The 17,768-nt window shown below is 48.2% G+C and overlaps 3 protein-coding genes across 3 annotated transcripts; 1 reads left to right on the top strand and 2 right to left on the bottom strand.

Annotated features, from left to right (window-relative positions):
* Positions 1–1,027: 1,027 nt before the first annotated feature.
* Positions 1,028–1,416, top strand: EI90DRAFT_3136256 (uncharacterized protein; the record flags this gene model as incomplete). The annotated part of the gene is made up of 2 exons (XM_039064778.1): positions 1,028–1,076; positions 1,130–1,416. The coding sequence occupies 2 exons, from the start codon at positions 1,028–1,030 to the stop codon at positions 1,414–1,416; spliced, it is 336 nt and encodes a 111-aa protein (XP_038908505.1).
* A 1,891-nt stretch (positions 1,417–3,307) lies between these two features.
* On the bottom strand, positions 3,308–4,427 carry EI90DRAFT_3022452 (uncharacterized protein; the record flags this gene model as incomplete). The annotated part of the gene is made up of 4 exons (XM_039057771.1): positions 3,308–3,441; positions 3,489–3,717; positions 3,992–4,055; positions 4,138–4,427. The coding sequence occupies 4 exons, from the start codon at positions 4,425–4,427 to the stop codon at positions 3,308–3,310; spliced, it is 717 nt and encodes a 238-aa protein (XP_038908504.1).
* A 224-nt stretch (positions 4,428–4,651) lies between these two features.
* Positions 4,652–5,432, bottom strand: EI90DRAFT_3136254 (uncharacterized protein; the record flags this gene model as incomplete). Its single annotated transcript, XM_039064777.1, has 3 exons — positions 4,652–4,735; positions 4,879–5,049; positions 5,139–5,432. 3 exons carry the CDS (start codon positions 5,430–5,432, stop codon positions 4,652–4,654), a joined length of 549 nt encoding a protein of 182 aa, XP_038908503.1.
* Positions 5,433–17,768: the final 12,336 nt, after the last annotated feature.

Genomic DNA, 17,768 nt, shown 5'->3' with positions numbered 1-17,768 from the left:
TCTTGTATCACTTACGGCCTTGTGTGCTGAGCCACCCTAAGACCTCACACATACCCGATTATCCTTATAGTCGACAGCTTGTTGTGTCTCTTTAGTCCTCATTTCCTCAACATGCAAAAGCATAGGCCATGCGGGTTCAACACGAGGTCGAACGTCACGTGGTAAATCCTCAGAACTTGTTCCCATGTGTGAAGTAATGTACAACGACAGTGTAGAAAAAAATCAAAAGGGGAGGGGTGCAAGTGTCAAGAAGAATGCATGTTCTGGACAGCGGTCATCATACTCTGATGGAACTTTATATTGGTGAGTTACATTTTTTTTGACAAAACCTGGAGTAGTGGACAAAAGTCGAATCGCGCTACAACTGCCATTATTGGCAAGATCAACCGTGCCATAAATCAGCACCACACCGTCACCACGTAATGGCCCCGCAAGGTTATCCCTAACCGGACTAGAATGAAATAACACTCATCTCCGGTTGTGAACGCAATGAGAACTGAGGGCGCAGCGAAGTAAACATCGAGCTTTTAAGCCATTACTCGAATGTAACAAGGAAAGAACAAATAAAGGAAATGAAGCGACCAACAGTCGAAAAAGGAAGATAAATGAAATAAACAATATGATAAGACAGTAGAGACCGACTAGAAATAAACCTAACATCAATCATCGGCGTCTCACCGAATAATGATCGTATCCTTGCCTAAGCGTCGAACCAACCGTTGCTGTCTACAACAATCCCATGAGCCCTTGCCTTCTTGCAATAAGAAGGCAACACGGTTTAACGCAACCGGCCCCCAAGTGAACGACTATGGCACTACCAGAGTCGGTCCACCTGAGATTCACAATGTCAGGTGCGATAACGCGCCTATGGGACCCTCCACGGTCCCTAACGTGCCCTTGCCTGCCCAAACCAGGCAAATTAACGCGTCCCCAAGGCCTGGCCTTGGGACACCTCTGCAAACCACTGATGCCAGCGATTTGCAAACCCTTGACGCACCTCCAACCACCGCTAATAGCAGTCTCCAACATGGCCCTCACAGGCCGTGGAAGGCCACCTCGACCACCTAGAGCAGATTGTAAGAACCTTGGCGGAGTCAGTGACCCCGCCAACTGACGGACTTCTCGCCAGATTTGGCAGCCCGCTTTGATGCATTCGAACGGGCTATGGAGAGCAAGCTTCACGCCATTCGTGCTATCAGACTCGACCAGGGCCACCCACATCCTGTGTCCCCACTGCCAAAATCCGACTCTCTGGTAGTGTGCCTGGAGGCACACTTCTTCCTATTCCCTCTCATCTTGAGAGGTCAGAGATGGTTCATACAACCATCTCCCAACCGTGTCTACACCGGATCGACGGCACTTCAGCCTTTCCTGAGTGCCAGCTCCCGAAGCGCATCACGCTTCAACAAATGCTAATAAACTGCCCATACCCCTCCCACTCGCACTGATATTGCATGTGCAGAGACAGTCTATATGACTGTCTCCCTGCTGGTTTTGCGTCAGATCAAGGGTTTTTCGAGTGCCAGCTCACTGAAGCGCATGATGCTCCAATGAGCTGGAGTTTGAAAGGGCTCATATCTCCCCCACGCCTCTTCCTCATGCTGAGAGGTTGTAGACAGTCTATGTGACCGTCTCCCACTGGTTTTACACCAGCGATACAGCTCTTCAGCTTTTGCTGAAGGCCGCAGAGCGCTTGGCTTCACCCTTTCTTGGGCCTGCATCATGTATGCGGCCCCTACTCCCACTCTCCATTATTACTATAACATCATGACATTCAAGTATACTGGTCCAAAGGACTTTATCAACTGCCTTATCTTGTTAATTAAATATCCAGATAATTTATGATGCGGAGTTGAAGTGCAATCGATAATGAAAAGAAAACCTCACACAAGCAAGGTCTGGGCGGTGCAGCAGCCATTTCTAGTACAAAACGACGACAGTGTAGAAAAAACACAAAAGGGGAGGGGGGCACAAGTGTCAAGAAGAATTCATGTTCTGGACAGCAGTCATCATACTCTGATGGAACTCAGCTGCCTTGGCATCACACTCTGTACGCTGATCGGGGGTGAGATCATCTCCCTTGTACACATGATTTGCGATCCTAAGGTCGTTGAATTGGCCACAACGTCTGCACAAGCTTTGGGATCCTGCTCGATACAGCGGTGTCCCAGGGCCTTCGCGACTTCCCCAATTTCGTGCTCTTGCTGTCCAATGAACATGAGTGCCATTGATGCCAGCGAAAACAAGTTGGGGATGTTCGCCGAGTGGGGTTGTCTGTCAGGGCACAGCCTAACCGGCTACCCTGACCCCCTATGCTGGAAGGGAGTTGCTGTCAGACGATCCGGAGAGATCCGAAGAATGCAGGTAATCTCGCTTAGCTCTCGCTTAGCATCCCGCTTCTATCTTCCATCCACATGTCACCCCTTTCCCACACCTCGCTTACGATTATCCGAATGAATAGTTATCTTTTCATGTCGTCATTCTATCGGCTGTTTCTTATCTCGTTTGTAGCCGCACTCTAGTGGATAGCGGTATCCATGTATATAAGCCCTATCTCCACTGAAGGTGGCACTTCAGCGTTAACAACGACTAGGATTCTCAGGAACACCTTTACCATCGTGAACTGACATGCAGTCCCTGACATTGTCGTTCTGGAGTGGATGGCTCATGCACTGCTTTCAACACCATGGCCATTAAGCATGCCGTCACGGTAGAGCTCCAGGAATATTCACTCGTGGAGTCATCCTTGGAGCTGTGATTAAGCCAGCTGGCCAGAAACGAGCGCCTCATACACCCTGCAGCAAGGAAGTATGAGCCTTGCATAATGCATCCAGGGGTTATGATGCATGGTTCCGAAATCGTTGCGTAGGCAAAGATTTGCCCAGGTGGAAAGATACTGAAGACAGAACAACTGAGATGGGCACTCACAGATGAACAGATTTACTTACACTGTTTGCCCTTGTGAAAGAACAAAGGAGAGAACCGATGAGGAGGTTGGTAAAGGTACTCATAGCCTAGAGAGGCAGGCTCCTCCACATCATCGAAATCCACAATGATTTTCTGGCCCTCCTCCAGAATCGGGACGAAGAACACACGTTGCCGCTAGCACAGGAAAGACTCAGGCCAATGCCATTTGGGTTCTGTTGGGGAGGATGCACAGATCCAACAGTGGAAATCATCGGTCCTCGCCATCCATGAACATTAACCCGGTGGCCAACAGGGAATTCAGCCAGTGCCACGTCATGAGTGTTGAGGAGCCTGTAACTGTGTAAGCTACATATGGGACATAATAAAGAGACTCGCCTCTCTACAGCTTGATACGTCCCAGCAGTGCTGGGACATGCTCCATGATCAATGGCCTGGATGTGGACCAATGACACATTTCACGAGCAGCATCGCCTGCCTGCATCTCCAGGATCTGGTCCTCATCCCCATCGGAGTCTGAGAACCATGTCAGCGAGCCCAATGGAAGGAGGACATGGACTCACCTATACACTGTGAGACACCCTGAAAGTCCATCAGACCAAAAAGTGTCGAAACGTCGAATTCAAGTGCCTCTGGTGGGCCGACCAAGACGAGAGGGCCAACAGTGTCCAGCATTTCCTGGAATGCATGTGGTTCCATTTGTAGCACATGACCGAGTGGTAGTGTGGTGGGCATCCAGTTTTCGTCATGCTGCGGTGATTCCACGTAGCTAATGAAGCTATGGTACGAGGCCTACAGAACTACATTGAAATCGTCAATGTGGGAAGGGAATGAAGAAAGGCTCACAGAGTCCTTGCAGTGTGGAAATTCAAACGTCAGTTTTCAGCAAGTCCTTCAAGTTTGTTCCTACAGGAGCAGGTCTTGGAACAAGTGAGATGGTGCGAACTGGACACTGTGGAGGAGCTACTGGCCCTGTCAGTTTCGATCACTCAACACATGGGAAACTTGCCTTGGCATTTGCCTCCGGATCTGGAGAGACCCTCGCTGGAGCTCTGGATGTGTGTACGGTGTTGACACCAAACCAAGAGGCGACAACTTCTTCTGAGAGGACAAATGCCACTGTTTCTTCCCTGGTCACACGAATTTCGTCGATGCGAGGAGCTTCTGGTCTCTGGGTTTGTTTCCTTTTCTTTGGTTGGACACCACTACCACCTTCCCCATTCCTGCATCTTTTTCTTTGCCCAATAGATGACGATTCGTTGTTTGAGATGTTGGTTCTCGAGCACCAAGTCTCTTGCGCCCAGACCTCCTATTCGTCGAAGTGGAAGGTCCCGCAGGTGTTTGAGCGGAAGTGGAGGGCTCGGCATTAGTTTGGGTGGGGGGTTCATCGGTGTGGGTGGGGGTGGGGGGCTCGGCATTGGTTTGGGTGGGGGGCCCTTCGTCGGTGTGGGTGGAGGTGGAAGGCTCGGCATTAGTTTGAGTCGAAGTGGAAGGTCCCTCATGTCGGTGTCGTCAAGGGGAGGACTGGGTGTCTGATCGACGGACTCAGGTATGTGAGGCAATACCACCCTCCATGCCACATGGAATGCATCCAGGTCTCCTTGTGATATTTTTCCCGATCATGAAACCGAGAATATGAGATGGAGGATAGCACTTTCAAGAACCCTCTGGGGACGGTTTGATTGGATAAATCCCCTGCGGAGGGTGGCATGCGATAGTAATGTGTTCATTGTGGGAGCGTCGTCGGGTTTGTGAGGGTAGTGTTGAGAAGTAGGACAGAGGAGAAATCAAAATCGCCATAATGAGAGGGCTGACATGAGAGTAACTGTAAAATCGTCAGTAACATCTATAAAGGATAAGAAAGGATCTTGCCGTTGAGTGGTTGGGCAAAAATGTAAATTCTGAAATAAATGTTGTTAATCATTAGCATACAAAATGCTTCATTGCACTCACAAGAAACTTCAGGGCTCCCTCATCCCTCATCTCCTTCAGAGCGGCAGCACACAAATAAATGTTGCTCAGCAGACGATATTGCTCCGAAGTGGTGTCCAGACGGGATGCAAACTCGATGAGCCGCTGCAAGGTGAGAGCTGGCTCACCATTGATAGCAAAAGGGTCACGTAGCTGGAGGAACTCGGGAAACCGTGAACGTAGCTCGATCACCCGATCCGGAATGTGTCCCAACCACCACTGGACACTCCGCTTTGTTCTACCGATGGGGACACGATTGATCCATCCCAAAGATCATCTGGCTGGTGGCCCATCATCCAATGAACGCGAACCATAAACAGGGAGGAAGTGATGGCGGGGAATACTTCTGGGACCATCCATTTCGGGAAACTGAGTTGCCCAGAGTTTGACAGTTCCTCCGATCTGGCCATTGCCACCCATGCATCGAACGACGACGCATCCTCCACAAGGCCTTGGAGATCCAATTCGTTTGGAGTTTGGAACTCACTGAGGGCATTTCGAACTGTGCAAGCGAGTTCTGTGAACTGTTGGGACATGGTCGTTGAAATATATTTGGCCAGTGGTGGCGGAGTTGTCCGAATCATACGGTGGACCCTGTGGCAGAACCCGCAATTCATCTTGCTGACAAGTTCGGATCAGAGGGATTTAACGTTTGTTACAAATGTGGGCTTAGCTTTTTGGTCTCCATGTTGCTGTGGTGGCACTGGTTGCCAGCACCGGTGTGAAATTCAGAGATACCTTCTTTAATAAAGCTTTGGCAGTCATGTTGGCGATTGGGCCGGTTGCCCAACAGACCTTTCGATGAATATGGTCGACATCTTTCATTCCCTTGAAGTGGAACCTAACTATGTCTTGCTTATTTCACACGCCGGTGAAACAATGATGGATGTTGGTTTATGTTCCAGTGGTTCATATTCCTGGTTCCGAGAATACTGTGCCGATGCCTTATCGCATCATCTTTTCAATCTAGCCCTGTGCCTTCGTCCAGGACTCAGGATTTGATTTTCAAACCCCCACAGGGCAAGTTCGGGGTGGTGCAAGAATGAGCATACAAGTCAGTCCCAGGACTTTGGATGTCAGTGGGCATTTATTTGTCCAGCTGCTTTGATGTGTCAACCAAATCGGCTTATCAATCAGGAATCCGTCTGTACCTTACCTTTTGGAACCTCCACCATTTTGGCCCCAACCGACGCGATCAGTATGTGGATCTCCTTCATGGCAAAGCAAATGGCACCTTCTGGGAAACTCATTTCTTCTCAATGATATCTTCTTACCTTTTGGGTCTTTTTCATCTTTCTATCCATCCATCCGAAGCATTCGAAAACACCCCATCGCCCTTAATACGCTGCATGGTGCTGAACGAACAGATGGTCAACCAAGAGTGCGGAAGTTGCCGATCGAAGACAAACACTTACTGCTTTTGGTCAATAAGCTCGGCGCTTCCAACGACTATGATGATCATCTCTTTCTTGCCATCTGCTTCATGGCATATTGTGGATCGGTGGACTTGTAGTCCCTGACAACTCTCTCGACCTGAATTTCAAAAAACTGATACTCTGACATATGGTTCAACCTCAGGATCAAGACTTGCTTCGTTGCTTCCAATTCACGTTGCCTACCTCATAGGGCCAACCATTGGTTCCATGGTAGTTCTGTCCTGATTCAATCTAGACTCGGCCTGCTCAATCCAGTCTTGATCTCCGTTCCTCCACTTCCACATCGATGGATTTCATTACCTCACTGTTCCAGGTGGCCAGTTGCGCACAAGTTCAGGTTGAATCACCATTTCTGCTTTACTCCCACTAGAGTGCTCCCTTCGTTGAACTCTGCACTGCATAACTTGTACTTAAATCATCATTGTCCAAATTGTTGACATAGAATTTGCAAGACACAGCGGGGACACAGTAATGGCTAGTGCAAGAAAGCAGAGAGCATATAAAAAGGAGGAAAACAAGGTCCTGTATCAGCAGGACTTAAAGAGGGCCTGGATGGTCGCATGATGTCGAGCAAATCATCGAAATGCCAAAGGATCATGCATCCACACGAGAACTGTAGAACGGAATGAGCCCGGGGCACCAAGAAAATCCCCAAGAGTACCTGATATGGCGACTTCAGTGGGCAAATGAGATGGATGATTCAGTTGATGATGCAAGCGAACATGCTCAACAACAGAAGACAGCGACAAAAACCACATCATTTACTGCAGAATCGCTGCACAATAGCCACGACGAGGCCACAAGCCAAAAAGATATCTCAGATTGGATGCAAGCAAAGAACATGGGGATGCATGGAAACCATAGTAGGGATACAGACAATGGTCAGAGAGATGACGCTTCAAGTATCATGTGACATTCGACACCGTGTCGAAGGTATATGGCAGGCGTGAAACTTGGATTCCTCGACAACTACGGATTCATTTGAAGGAGTTGACTCCATTTTTGAGACAGTAACTCGCTCAGAGCTTTCCCACGGCATCTCAGCGTGTGCGCTTCAACAACATTGGCACTGACCCTCAAACACTCAACCCTCAATCCTCATTGTGCCCTCACTTCTCCTTGTCATTACCACCATCAACCAGCTCCAGCACCAAACTACCCAGAACTCGATATCACGCTACTGGGGAACCGTAGGTCGAATGGGAGGATCAGGCACAGCAGTACGCCCCATTTCCACTCCCATAGCTAACCCATGCCCACAGCTACTGATTTCGCTCTCGCTGTAGAATTCCATACAATGCGCGATCGACTTCGCACTAGACTCAGTCAAACGCGGGTGTGTAACTGACGTCCTTTGCGTTCTGGGGTCTCTACTGGTTGGTGCTCGGTGCCATCGTCAGCTTGGCACAACTTGGGCTGGGGCGTCGTGCGACTCGTGTGCAGGCTTGGCTGGGGGTTGCTAGGCCATGGAGGTTATGCCTTTTGTGCCTACACTCTCATGTCATATACAACGGCTCGGGTTGGTGTTGCCACGGTAGGCACCGCCCACAGGCTCGGGATGGACATCGGACGGCAACTCGATACTAAGGCCTCTTGGCCTTAGCTTGAGCTCGGTGTGCTCTGGTGCTGTGAGATCGGGTATGGTCGTGGCATCGTGCCCCTGCGCTTGGGGGACTTTAACGTCGAGTACGACGTTACCGTCTAGCAACGTAGGCACCATCTGGTGTCTCCAGCGTGAAAATTTGGGGAAAAGGGTTCGTATGTCATGGTATTGAGGACTGACGATGCGTCCGACTCAGGTAAAATGCTGAGAAATTTCAAATGACGAAGGCACCTTGCACAACCTGCATGGACCACCAAATGCAAGCTGCTCCTCCTGTACCCTATGATCCACCAGGAGAGTAACGATCACACGCCCCTACACCCATCTGTTGGGATTTATGAAGGGGAATATGACATATTTTTCCTCTTTCCGCATGCTTGCTTCTTTAGCTAGACACTTTCCTCTTGTACTCAGCATGTAGATAGTCTATATGCAGTGTAGAATTGAGCTCAGATGGAAACGATTGTATAGTTTTGCTTGTGAGAATAAGCGCGCAAGTTGCATTCATCACTATTGCTACCGCTGAGGCCAAATGGACCCCTACGATCTGGCCCTTCTTTCCTCCAAATTCCAAGTATGGTCTCATATCCTGAATACTCACCACCCAAGCCACAGCCTCCATACCACTGGCCCCTTTGATCGCTCATTTGTTATTGTTATGTCATTTCGCTGCTTATTCCTCTTGCATGTACAGTAGCCACAATGTATAAGATCCTCATATATATACAGGTGGTTTTACCCTACGATATGACAAGATAAAAGGACTATGTCATGGCTTATAGCGGGACCTTTTGACATGATTCTGGTCGCCACTCACGTAATTCCGGATAGCGCCGGTTGGGTATAAAACCCATATAAGGCTGTGCACACTCTTTTTTCTCTTGGGTGCAGGAATATGGATTGGGACGGTGGAAGGGTGGGCCCGCTCTTCTGCTGTCTAGCAATCCCAGGCTCTCTAGCCTGCCCAAGAATGGCTGTACACACCTGGGGACCATTAGTCGGCTCTTGCAACCCAGCCAGCATAATTGGTAACCCTGCACCATCCCATAGTTCCCTCCTCTTCGTGACGGCATTGAGGGCCAACTTCGAGGTTGGCTTCTAGGTGTGTATATTGGTTTGTTGGCAAGTTAGCTGACCAGTCCAAAATTACAAGAAAAGACTGTATGTAGATCCATTGATCTCAGCGCTTATCCATTGGGGAGAGCATACATCTTACGTTCTGCAGCTTTCCATTTCCGCTCATTTCATCTTTCCTTCTTTCTGCACTTCCGATGCTCCCTGGGATCATGACACTTTGGCACATGGGGATCAGAGCATAATCCCTCAAGGTGAACAAGGTCCCAGGCGGAAGTCTATCTAGGGCATGCTGCCTAAGGCAGAAGCACCAACTTGTTTTCTCTCTCTCTTTTTTACATTTTGATTATTTTTCTGGTGACCAGGGGAAGAGCGCCTACAAAGTTGGAAGGTGGGAGGGGGAGTGTAGCTTGTCGATTATGTGTCAGAGCCCAATAAAAGGGGGCGCTTGGGATGTTATGGTCATGTGCCATGGCGCCTGTGGCCCTTCCTGGTCTTTGCAGCATCCATCACGGTTCTCTCTATTCGCTCATTGAAACACTACCGGCTGCCAATGCCCCACAAGCTGCCATAACGCATGTAACACCTGCAGTGCTTTTCCGACATGCTCATTTTCGAATAGCGTGTCCGCTTCCAAAAACAACTGTGGCCCTTGTTGAGAATGAGGTTGAGTACAGCAGCAAAGGTGCCATGACAAATATGCGGTACAAGATAAGAGAAAGGTACTTGGTGTTCTGCCCTGTCTTTAGCACCTATAAATTATTCTCCAGGTACGCTTTACAGCAATAGCCCACAACACGGAGGCATGCAAGCCTAAGGAGCTCAGGCCAGGCAAAAACTAGATGCACGAGCTTGAGGAGTTCAGGTCAGAGGGGAGGAAAGAACAATCATTGATCATGTTGCTGACTGTCTTATTTCTAGGTTAACGAGCATCATGTTTACACCTCGCACCGCAGTCCCTCCCTTCACCACATCTATGCAATAAATCCTTTTTTTGTCATGTATTTGTCCAAAATCATGTCATAAAATCTTGTCCTGACAAAGCTGTGATTGTATCTGTAATATATCATCTTAATGTTGTGACCAATCCCAACATTAGTCGTGTATTCACCAAGGATTTTATGTTCAGCAAGCACGTATATTACATTTGAGCGACACAGATGGTATGCGGGGATCAGTGGGGATAGGAAGAAGAGTGTTCAGATTTCTAGCAGTACACATCAGCGTGAAGATGAAGAGATTGCGGTGCAAGAATATGGTACAGAGATGGTCAAGAGAAAGTTGGATTTTGAATCGAATACTCAACACTGGATCAAAATATAACCTGAAATTAGACGCACCACACCTTCCCAACAAAATAAAAATGGACCTACCTGCTTGGCACCACCTAGGGAAAAAAATGAACGGCGCACACCAAGAAAGAAGCCTGCAGGCGAAATGCCTAAGAAAAAACCACAACTGTTTTAAAACCGGAGACCTAGTCATTCAAGCCAGCATCGCAGAAAAGGCAACTCACTGCCCAAAAACCAAAAGCTGCCGGTGCCATCACTACACAACCTACAGATCCAAGGGATGCAAAAATCCCAACACCTGCTATAACACCACAGAGGAAATCCTGGGGAACCTAACCACGAAATTCAACCCATACGATCTAGAACCCCCAAACACCCCTCCAGACGATGAAGACCGGGCAAGCATCAAAAAGCACGCCATCGGAAACCCCTCAAAAAAAAATATTTGACCATCCCAATGCTGAACACGACTCCTCCCTAGCGAACTATAGAATTCTCAACAACGAAAACGACTACAAAAAAAACAAAACACACCGGCCCCCCAACTCCCCTACAGTACATCCCCCAAGATGCAATAGTATTCACAGACGGCTCATGCACAAACAACGGCAAAACCACAGCCAAAGCCGGGTTCGGAGTCTGGTTTGGTCCAAACGATCAATGCAACATAGACGAAGCAGCTGACCCCAACCTCACCCAGTCAAACAACGTAGCGGAACTGCTCGCCATTTACCACGCCACCAGAAATACCCCCAGCAATGCCCGTCTCCACATCAAATTGGACTTGGACTGGTGTATCAAAACTCTGGGCCCCAACCTCCCATCCAACGAAGACCGTGACTACATAAGAAAAAAGAACGCCAACTTATTTAAAGAAGTGGTTAACCTACTAAGCAGACAAGCAATCACCACCTTCGAATGGATAAAGGGCCACTCAGGTATCCTAGGCAACACCAAAGCGGACAAACTCGCCACAAAAGGTGCCGCCAAGTCGCCACTCCTTCCCACACTGCCCAAAAGGGGCCAGACTAAGAACATTGACCCAAGCCATGGCCCTTAAACTAATAAAAAGCGGAAACGCGCTTAAAAAGACCATCCAAATGAACTCAGTTAAAACTAACCTGAATGAGATCAGAAAACCACTCCACAACCTAAACAATGGGGATCCCACTGATGACAGAATCTGGATGGCCACCCTAAAAAACAAAAGAGATATCAAACTATGAACACAGGGGGATCTGCCAAAAATGTGAGAAAACAGAAAACATAGACCACGTACTATTTGACTGCCCGCACAACCAAAGCCAGACTGTATGGGACACCATTAAATCCCTCTGCACCCAGAAAAGAATACCCTGGCCTACAAACATGAATACCTCACTCATAATGGCGACCCCACTATGGAACCTCAAGGACAAAGAAGGGCTTGCTAGACCGAGCCCCACACTCATTCCGGAATTGTGTAAACGCATTTCCCTGTGGTGGAGTCTAAGGCGGTACTTAACACTAACAAAACTACAAACAATAGACACAACCACCCTCCTCGGGGGACAACCCCCCACACTCAACCCCCCAGGTAGTAAACCTACCCAGTGAAAGCTACCGGTGGTTCCACCAAAAAAAAAGAGAGTTGGATTTTCTGAGGAAATCCTGGGCATGATTTTATGCTGGAATTACTTTTCCCTGTGTCTGATGGGGGGGACTTCCCACAGTGTATGTTGGGGTGATGGTACCAGCAATCCCTTCAATGCGAGTACCTCGAACAACAGACTTCACATTCTATATCTTGGAAGAGGTCGCATTGTGAATAGTAGAGCCTGATCCACTCAAGCTCGTTATGGGATGGATTCTGTGGTTGTGTTAGGATAAATTCAGATCGGTTGGAGCCAAATTAAAGTGACTGCTGCACCCAGAATCTATGATCCAGGGTTTGAGGGAGTCGGTGTGTTTGTCAGCAACAAGGGTAGATCCTGATATGAATTCGTGGTTTGGGTACGCTCCCCACAATTCACACTTGCACTTTGCTCAGCCACCTTCTTCTGTTGGTGACCAATCTTGCCACACTTCCAACAGGTTGGCGAGTGAGCCAGATAGGGTCAGGATCTTTCTTTGGTTTGTGGTTTTCTGGGGCAAGCGCTGTGGGGATGAGGCCAGTCTTGTTTGGTGCCTACGTTTCCTCTGGCAGCTCATGCTTGTAGCTCATCAGTCTCTACCCTTCTCTGTAGATCAAGGTGGACACCCCAGTGAGGCCTCCAAATGGCTCAAGCGTTATGTGGTCATTGCAAAGAGCAGGAACCCAACATGTGTGATGCTTTCTTTCTCTTCCTACCTCCCCTCCCCCACTACGTTCTTTTTACAGCTCCTTTTTTCCTTACATGTATGCATGTAATACTATGAATTTTGTGACAGAACAAACAAATCCAGGAATTCCTGCCATGCAAACAGGAACTCAGTACATGACCCAGAGTGGTGGCGTATCCAAGTCAGGGGTTGCTTATGTATCTCTGAAATTTGTCCCCACAGTGGTTGGGGCTGTTGCCAGTACTCTTCAGCCCACTATTACATAAGTCACAGTTGGGTGACCCGAGGCAGGTCCTGCCAAATTATTCGATACAAGTGCTCCTGTGGCCACAGATCTAATCACATGTGGACATGGGGGGCGATGTGATAGGCACCCGGAGTCATTGTTTACTTCATTGATAACTCCTGCAATAATGCATCACTCTCCTCCAAACTCGGCGTGCAGATAAGCCCAATCCTCCTCTATCAAACGAGTCCAAGATCAAGTCTCGGTGATTCGTAGGTGGTTCAACGCTTCACCTGTCACCATACCTACAAAACAGCAAGCACCTAGCGATTGGCCCGAAGGTTGTTGGAAAGGTCCATGCTGCGCAGCAAGAACTCGGCTTTCTTCCAAGTATGATAGAAACTCTGCCCTCTTCGACATTAATTCCTCCATCCTCTCCTTGCTCAGCTTGTCGCCCTTGCGTTTCTTGTTGAAGCTTCAAGAGTGGGACGGTCGGCATTGCGGTGTTGCAAGGGAGCTGTGGCTTCGGAAGGTTGTCTCGTCGCGATGGTTTCAGGCCTCGCAGCAGGAGGAATTTGTGATCGTGTGAGAGATGTATGATGACGATCCAACGCTATGTCGAATACTATTTCAATCATAGGTAAGCGAGATGGTCAGAAATATTCTGTGGAGTTAGGTGCAGAGTCTGGCAAAGCGCGAAGCGCAAGCACTCTAGTTCATAATGTGCCACGTTGCAGTCAGAGTTACAGTATAGCCAAAGAAGAACAACACCCATCGATGTCTCCCAAATTATTGCACTATGAATCATCACCAAACTCACCTAGGTGGTTTTCCAGTGGGTGACAGCGCCATTCCGAGTTTGGGTGTAGTTTGGCGCCAGAGTCGGATGAATGGAAAGGATAAGTGGTCTGATGAAGGTTGATGGTTTGGTGGTTGGATGAGTGCCAGAGGAGGGGGTTGGATAGAGCAGGATGGGACGTATGGCAGAACTTGATGCCATGTTCCAAGACCCCAACCGGGAAGCCACCGCCCTGCAGAAGCTCGCCACTCTGCAGCAAGGTAACGACTCCATGGATAATATCATCCAGGAGTTCGAGATCCGCGGTCCCGCCTCGCAGCTAGGCGACGTAGGGCTGGTAGACCGCTTCGAGATAGTGTGGGAAAGTTCTGAAGTCACATGGCATTCAACACCGTGCGGAGTAGGACCTTTCCCTTGTTTTCTGATGACTCTCTTTTCTTACACTTAGCCTTAGTGAGAGATACCTAACCCCCCCGAATTTGGATGTGTGATGTCCCTCTTACAGCATAGCACTGAAAATATGGGGTGTGTAAAAGCGCGCGCGAAACCTGAGAGTAGGCAGGAACCTGAGAGGACAGGAAGGTAGTCAAAAAGAAGATGGAAAAACAAATCACAAGAGGGATATTGGGAGCGGTGCGCAACACATGCACCTTGAGTAACAATCGCCAGTCAGGGCATGGTGTAGGAGCAAATTCCATTGATCGTTGATTGACAATGAAAAATCATATAGGCTGTGAGCGATCGCTTCTTTGGTTAGGTGAAAATCGCAATCAGCTTCAGTGGTAAGGAGTTTAAATGGCCAGGGGCCACTTAAAAAGGCTCGGTGTGGAGAGGACACCATAGTGTGGAGCAAGAGTTTGGGCAGGAAGGAAGTGCAGCGGGAGGGTTGGAGGATTTGGGCAGGAAAGAGTGGGAGGGTGGAGGTTTGGGTGTAGGGCCAAGTGGTGAGTTAGGATCTGCAGCGGTGAGGGACAACTTGGGTTAGCTCGGTAAGCAAGTTGAGGTAATCTGGAATGTCAGAAAGCTGAGGTAAAAAAGGGAATAACCAATAACGGTGCTCAGGTATTCAGTTTGTGCACGCAAGACCTGCTACAGAGTAGTGGGAATATTAAACTGGAATTAAAGTACATATCTGTGAGCAAACCTAAAACATTCCCCCAGTACATCCCGCAAAAAATCACGTGTTTGACGAATATGAAAATGATGATATTTTTTGAATCCACCAATTACAACATTGCAACATGAAGGAAATGAATAGGATGCAAGCATGAAGATGCACAGGCAGGTGCCCAGGTGCCTTGGGGCATTTAAGGGAAGGGAAAAGAAAGTTGCGTACAGTAAGAAGAAAATAGTGGATGAAGATTGCTGAGGCCAGAATAACTATTCATATAGATGAATTGGTTTGGGGTATAGAAAACCATAGGATGAGGCCGCAATAGGGCCAGGGTCGGACCAGATGAGAGTAGACTGGACTTATGGAGGCTACCATTGGCGCTACCACTATTGCACCTCACCATCCCAAAAGGTAGTGGAGAAGAGAAGAATAAGGAAGGGTTGGGGTGATGGTGGGACTTGAACCCACAGTCCTCTGGCCAGTCCCGTCTGGGCTTACAGAGGTCACCATTGGCGTTGCCACTATCATGCTCGTCATCCCAAAAAGGTAGTGGTAAGAAGGAAAAGGAAGGGTTGGCTTGATGGCAGGACATGCACCTGCGCTCTTGCATCTCTCCAGCCAGTGCGGCTCTGGGCTTATGGGGTTGTGGTTGATTGGCATTACCATGGTGGCCATGTCATCCTCCCTTCAGATGTTAGAGGCTTAATTAGTTTTAAACAGGGGCACCATGTGAAGGTTTAGGCCCGTGCTGGGTGTTCACTGTGGTAGCAGAACTCCCCCTCGACTGACATCCATCGTTGAGGCCCTGCCTGATAACTTGCAGTGTTGGACCATGGTCACAAGCGGTCATGTGGTCAGACATTGACTGGTCAAATTCATGTCAGACATGTCACTAGAGTGCATGCTTCACATCGCAACGACCTGCATAGCATAGAATGAAGGATGGTGCGGAAGTGCATTGAATGATATGCACAGTGAAGAAATGGTACATCAGAGGAATCAGCATTGGAAGTTACAGCCTGACGCCACTGGTGGTCACCAGACCGTACATTCACACTTTGAGAGCTTTGGGAAGGAGGAGCTTTTGGGGCAATCGACGGTGAACATAATGTTGCTTTGGGTCTTTGTTTTCATGCTTTGACTACTGCTTGCATTTCACTTCAGTGGTGTAGAACTAACATTAGATGTATATAAGGACAGGACTTGCACTGAGAGCCGATACATCACTAATCGACGTATCGTGCTGCTTAGATTAGCAGGAAGTTATGTACAATGAAATTAAGTGGGAATACGGTACTAGCACAACCAACAACCGGTAACACGTAACGTGAGGGTCTTGGATTGAATTGAAAATTAATACAACTGAAAGCCTCTGGCAACTCCTGGAGGCCGTGGGAACTGGTTGTTGGTCATGCTAGTACAGTATTGGTCAGTGAGGTTATGGAGAATTGGCAATAGTGGAGGACCTTGGAATTCAGTCCTGGGCGAAAAATTTGCAGGACCCAGGAATTGTGATTAGATAGGCAGATACAGTTGAAACCGTGATAGGCCATACCTGAGATAACCCATAACCTGCGATAACCCATAGGGATTTCTGGGAACCACTACAGTTCCTATCAAAAACCAGACCCTAACCCATGAACCTGCCATCCCCCATGTTATAAAAATGGGGCCTAATTGGCCCATTTCTATAGTGTCTGGGTGCAGGGAGTGGCCATGACATCGAAATAGTGTTACAGGAATGGGTTCTGGGGAACCCAACCTGAACCGTTCAGCTCACTAATGGAGGTGGCTGCATAGCCATCGGAGGGAGAGCGGAATGGGATGAGTGTCTGGAAGTACAACCTGTGGGTTGGCCAATGGTAACTTGGCGCTCCTGGGAGCATACCATGGGGGTCGGCAAATGAGGGGAGAGGTCCGAAAAAATAAAAATAGCACGTGATTTTAAAATATGGCCACTGCGCCCCACCCAAAAGCCACTTCCATTTAACCACACAACTTCTACTAAGTGTTGTATAATTATTGCCCGATAATAATATTAAAATGCATATGTGGTATGGGGATTTACTTTGAAGCAAGTTTATACATAACTACAGTATGTTGGAAATTCACAACCTTTTTTCACGCATCAGTGGGATTCTCGAAAATCTGAGTGACCAAAACCCGCATTCACACCCATAGAGCAATTGGGCCAAGTTTGAAGCAAATTGAAGTAGCGGAAAGGTACATTTCACTGCTCTGAAGCTGGGATGATATGGGCCCTAACTCTGTGCAATGAATGTCTATATTCATGTAAAGACTGCACGAAAAAATATCCAAATGTCACCATGATACTCCCTGGAAGTTTGGAACTGTCACATGTGGTAATCACAGAGCTATGGGGGTATGCAACAAAATACATGCTCATGCACAGGGAATATCTTTTGAACTAAGCCAAATTTTAAAAATCTGAGTGACCAAATGTTAGGCACATAACACATCTACCAGCATGCCAAAATTCGAGCAGAATGGAAGGGGTTGAAGGTACATTTGGGACTCACCTTTCCCAAAATGCACACTAGGCGCAAATAGGATCACGTGTCAGGTTCACCAACCCGTGCTTACCCAACTTGACTTTGACATCTAGTTCTCTTGCTAGGCTTACATCGGACTTGAAACTCAACCCTCTCATATCTCCTTCCTAGCACCCCAAATGCCAAGAGATCAAACTGCTTGGAAGTATTCCAAAAACAAGGTTTCTTCTCCCAAAACTCGGCAGATTAATAAAGCTCAGAGGACTAGTTTGGGTAAACGACAACCAGAGGGGAGATCTCATGTAATAAATGAGAATGAGTTTCCAGGGCTGTTGACTCGAAGTCGCCGAACCTTTGGACCTATGACTGGGATTTCCGCTGTCCAGCCACCATTGCCGTCACCGCATGTTAACATGCAGTCTTGGGCTCATGGGGCTAAACTATCTGGGAAACAGTCAGGGGAACCACTGGAAGAAAGGCACGCTTGCAAAGTGAGAAAAAATGTGCGGACTAT

Source organism: Cantharellus anzutake, assembly GCF_015039405.1.
Source record: "Cantharellus anzutake strain C23 chromosome Unknown EI90scaffold_156, whole genome shotgun sequence".
NCBI classification, from domain to species: Eukaryota; Fungi; Basidiomycota; class Agaricomycetes; order Cantharellales; family Hydnaceae; genus Cantharellus; species Cantharellus anzutake.
Note: the sequence above shows the minus strand (reverse complement) of the source record. Positions and strands in the feature narration are given on the sequence as shown.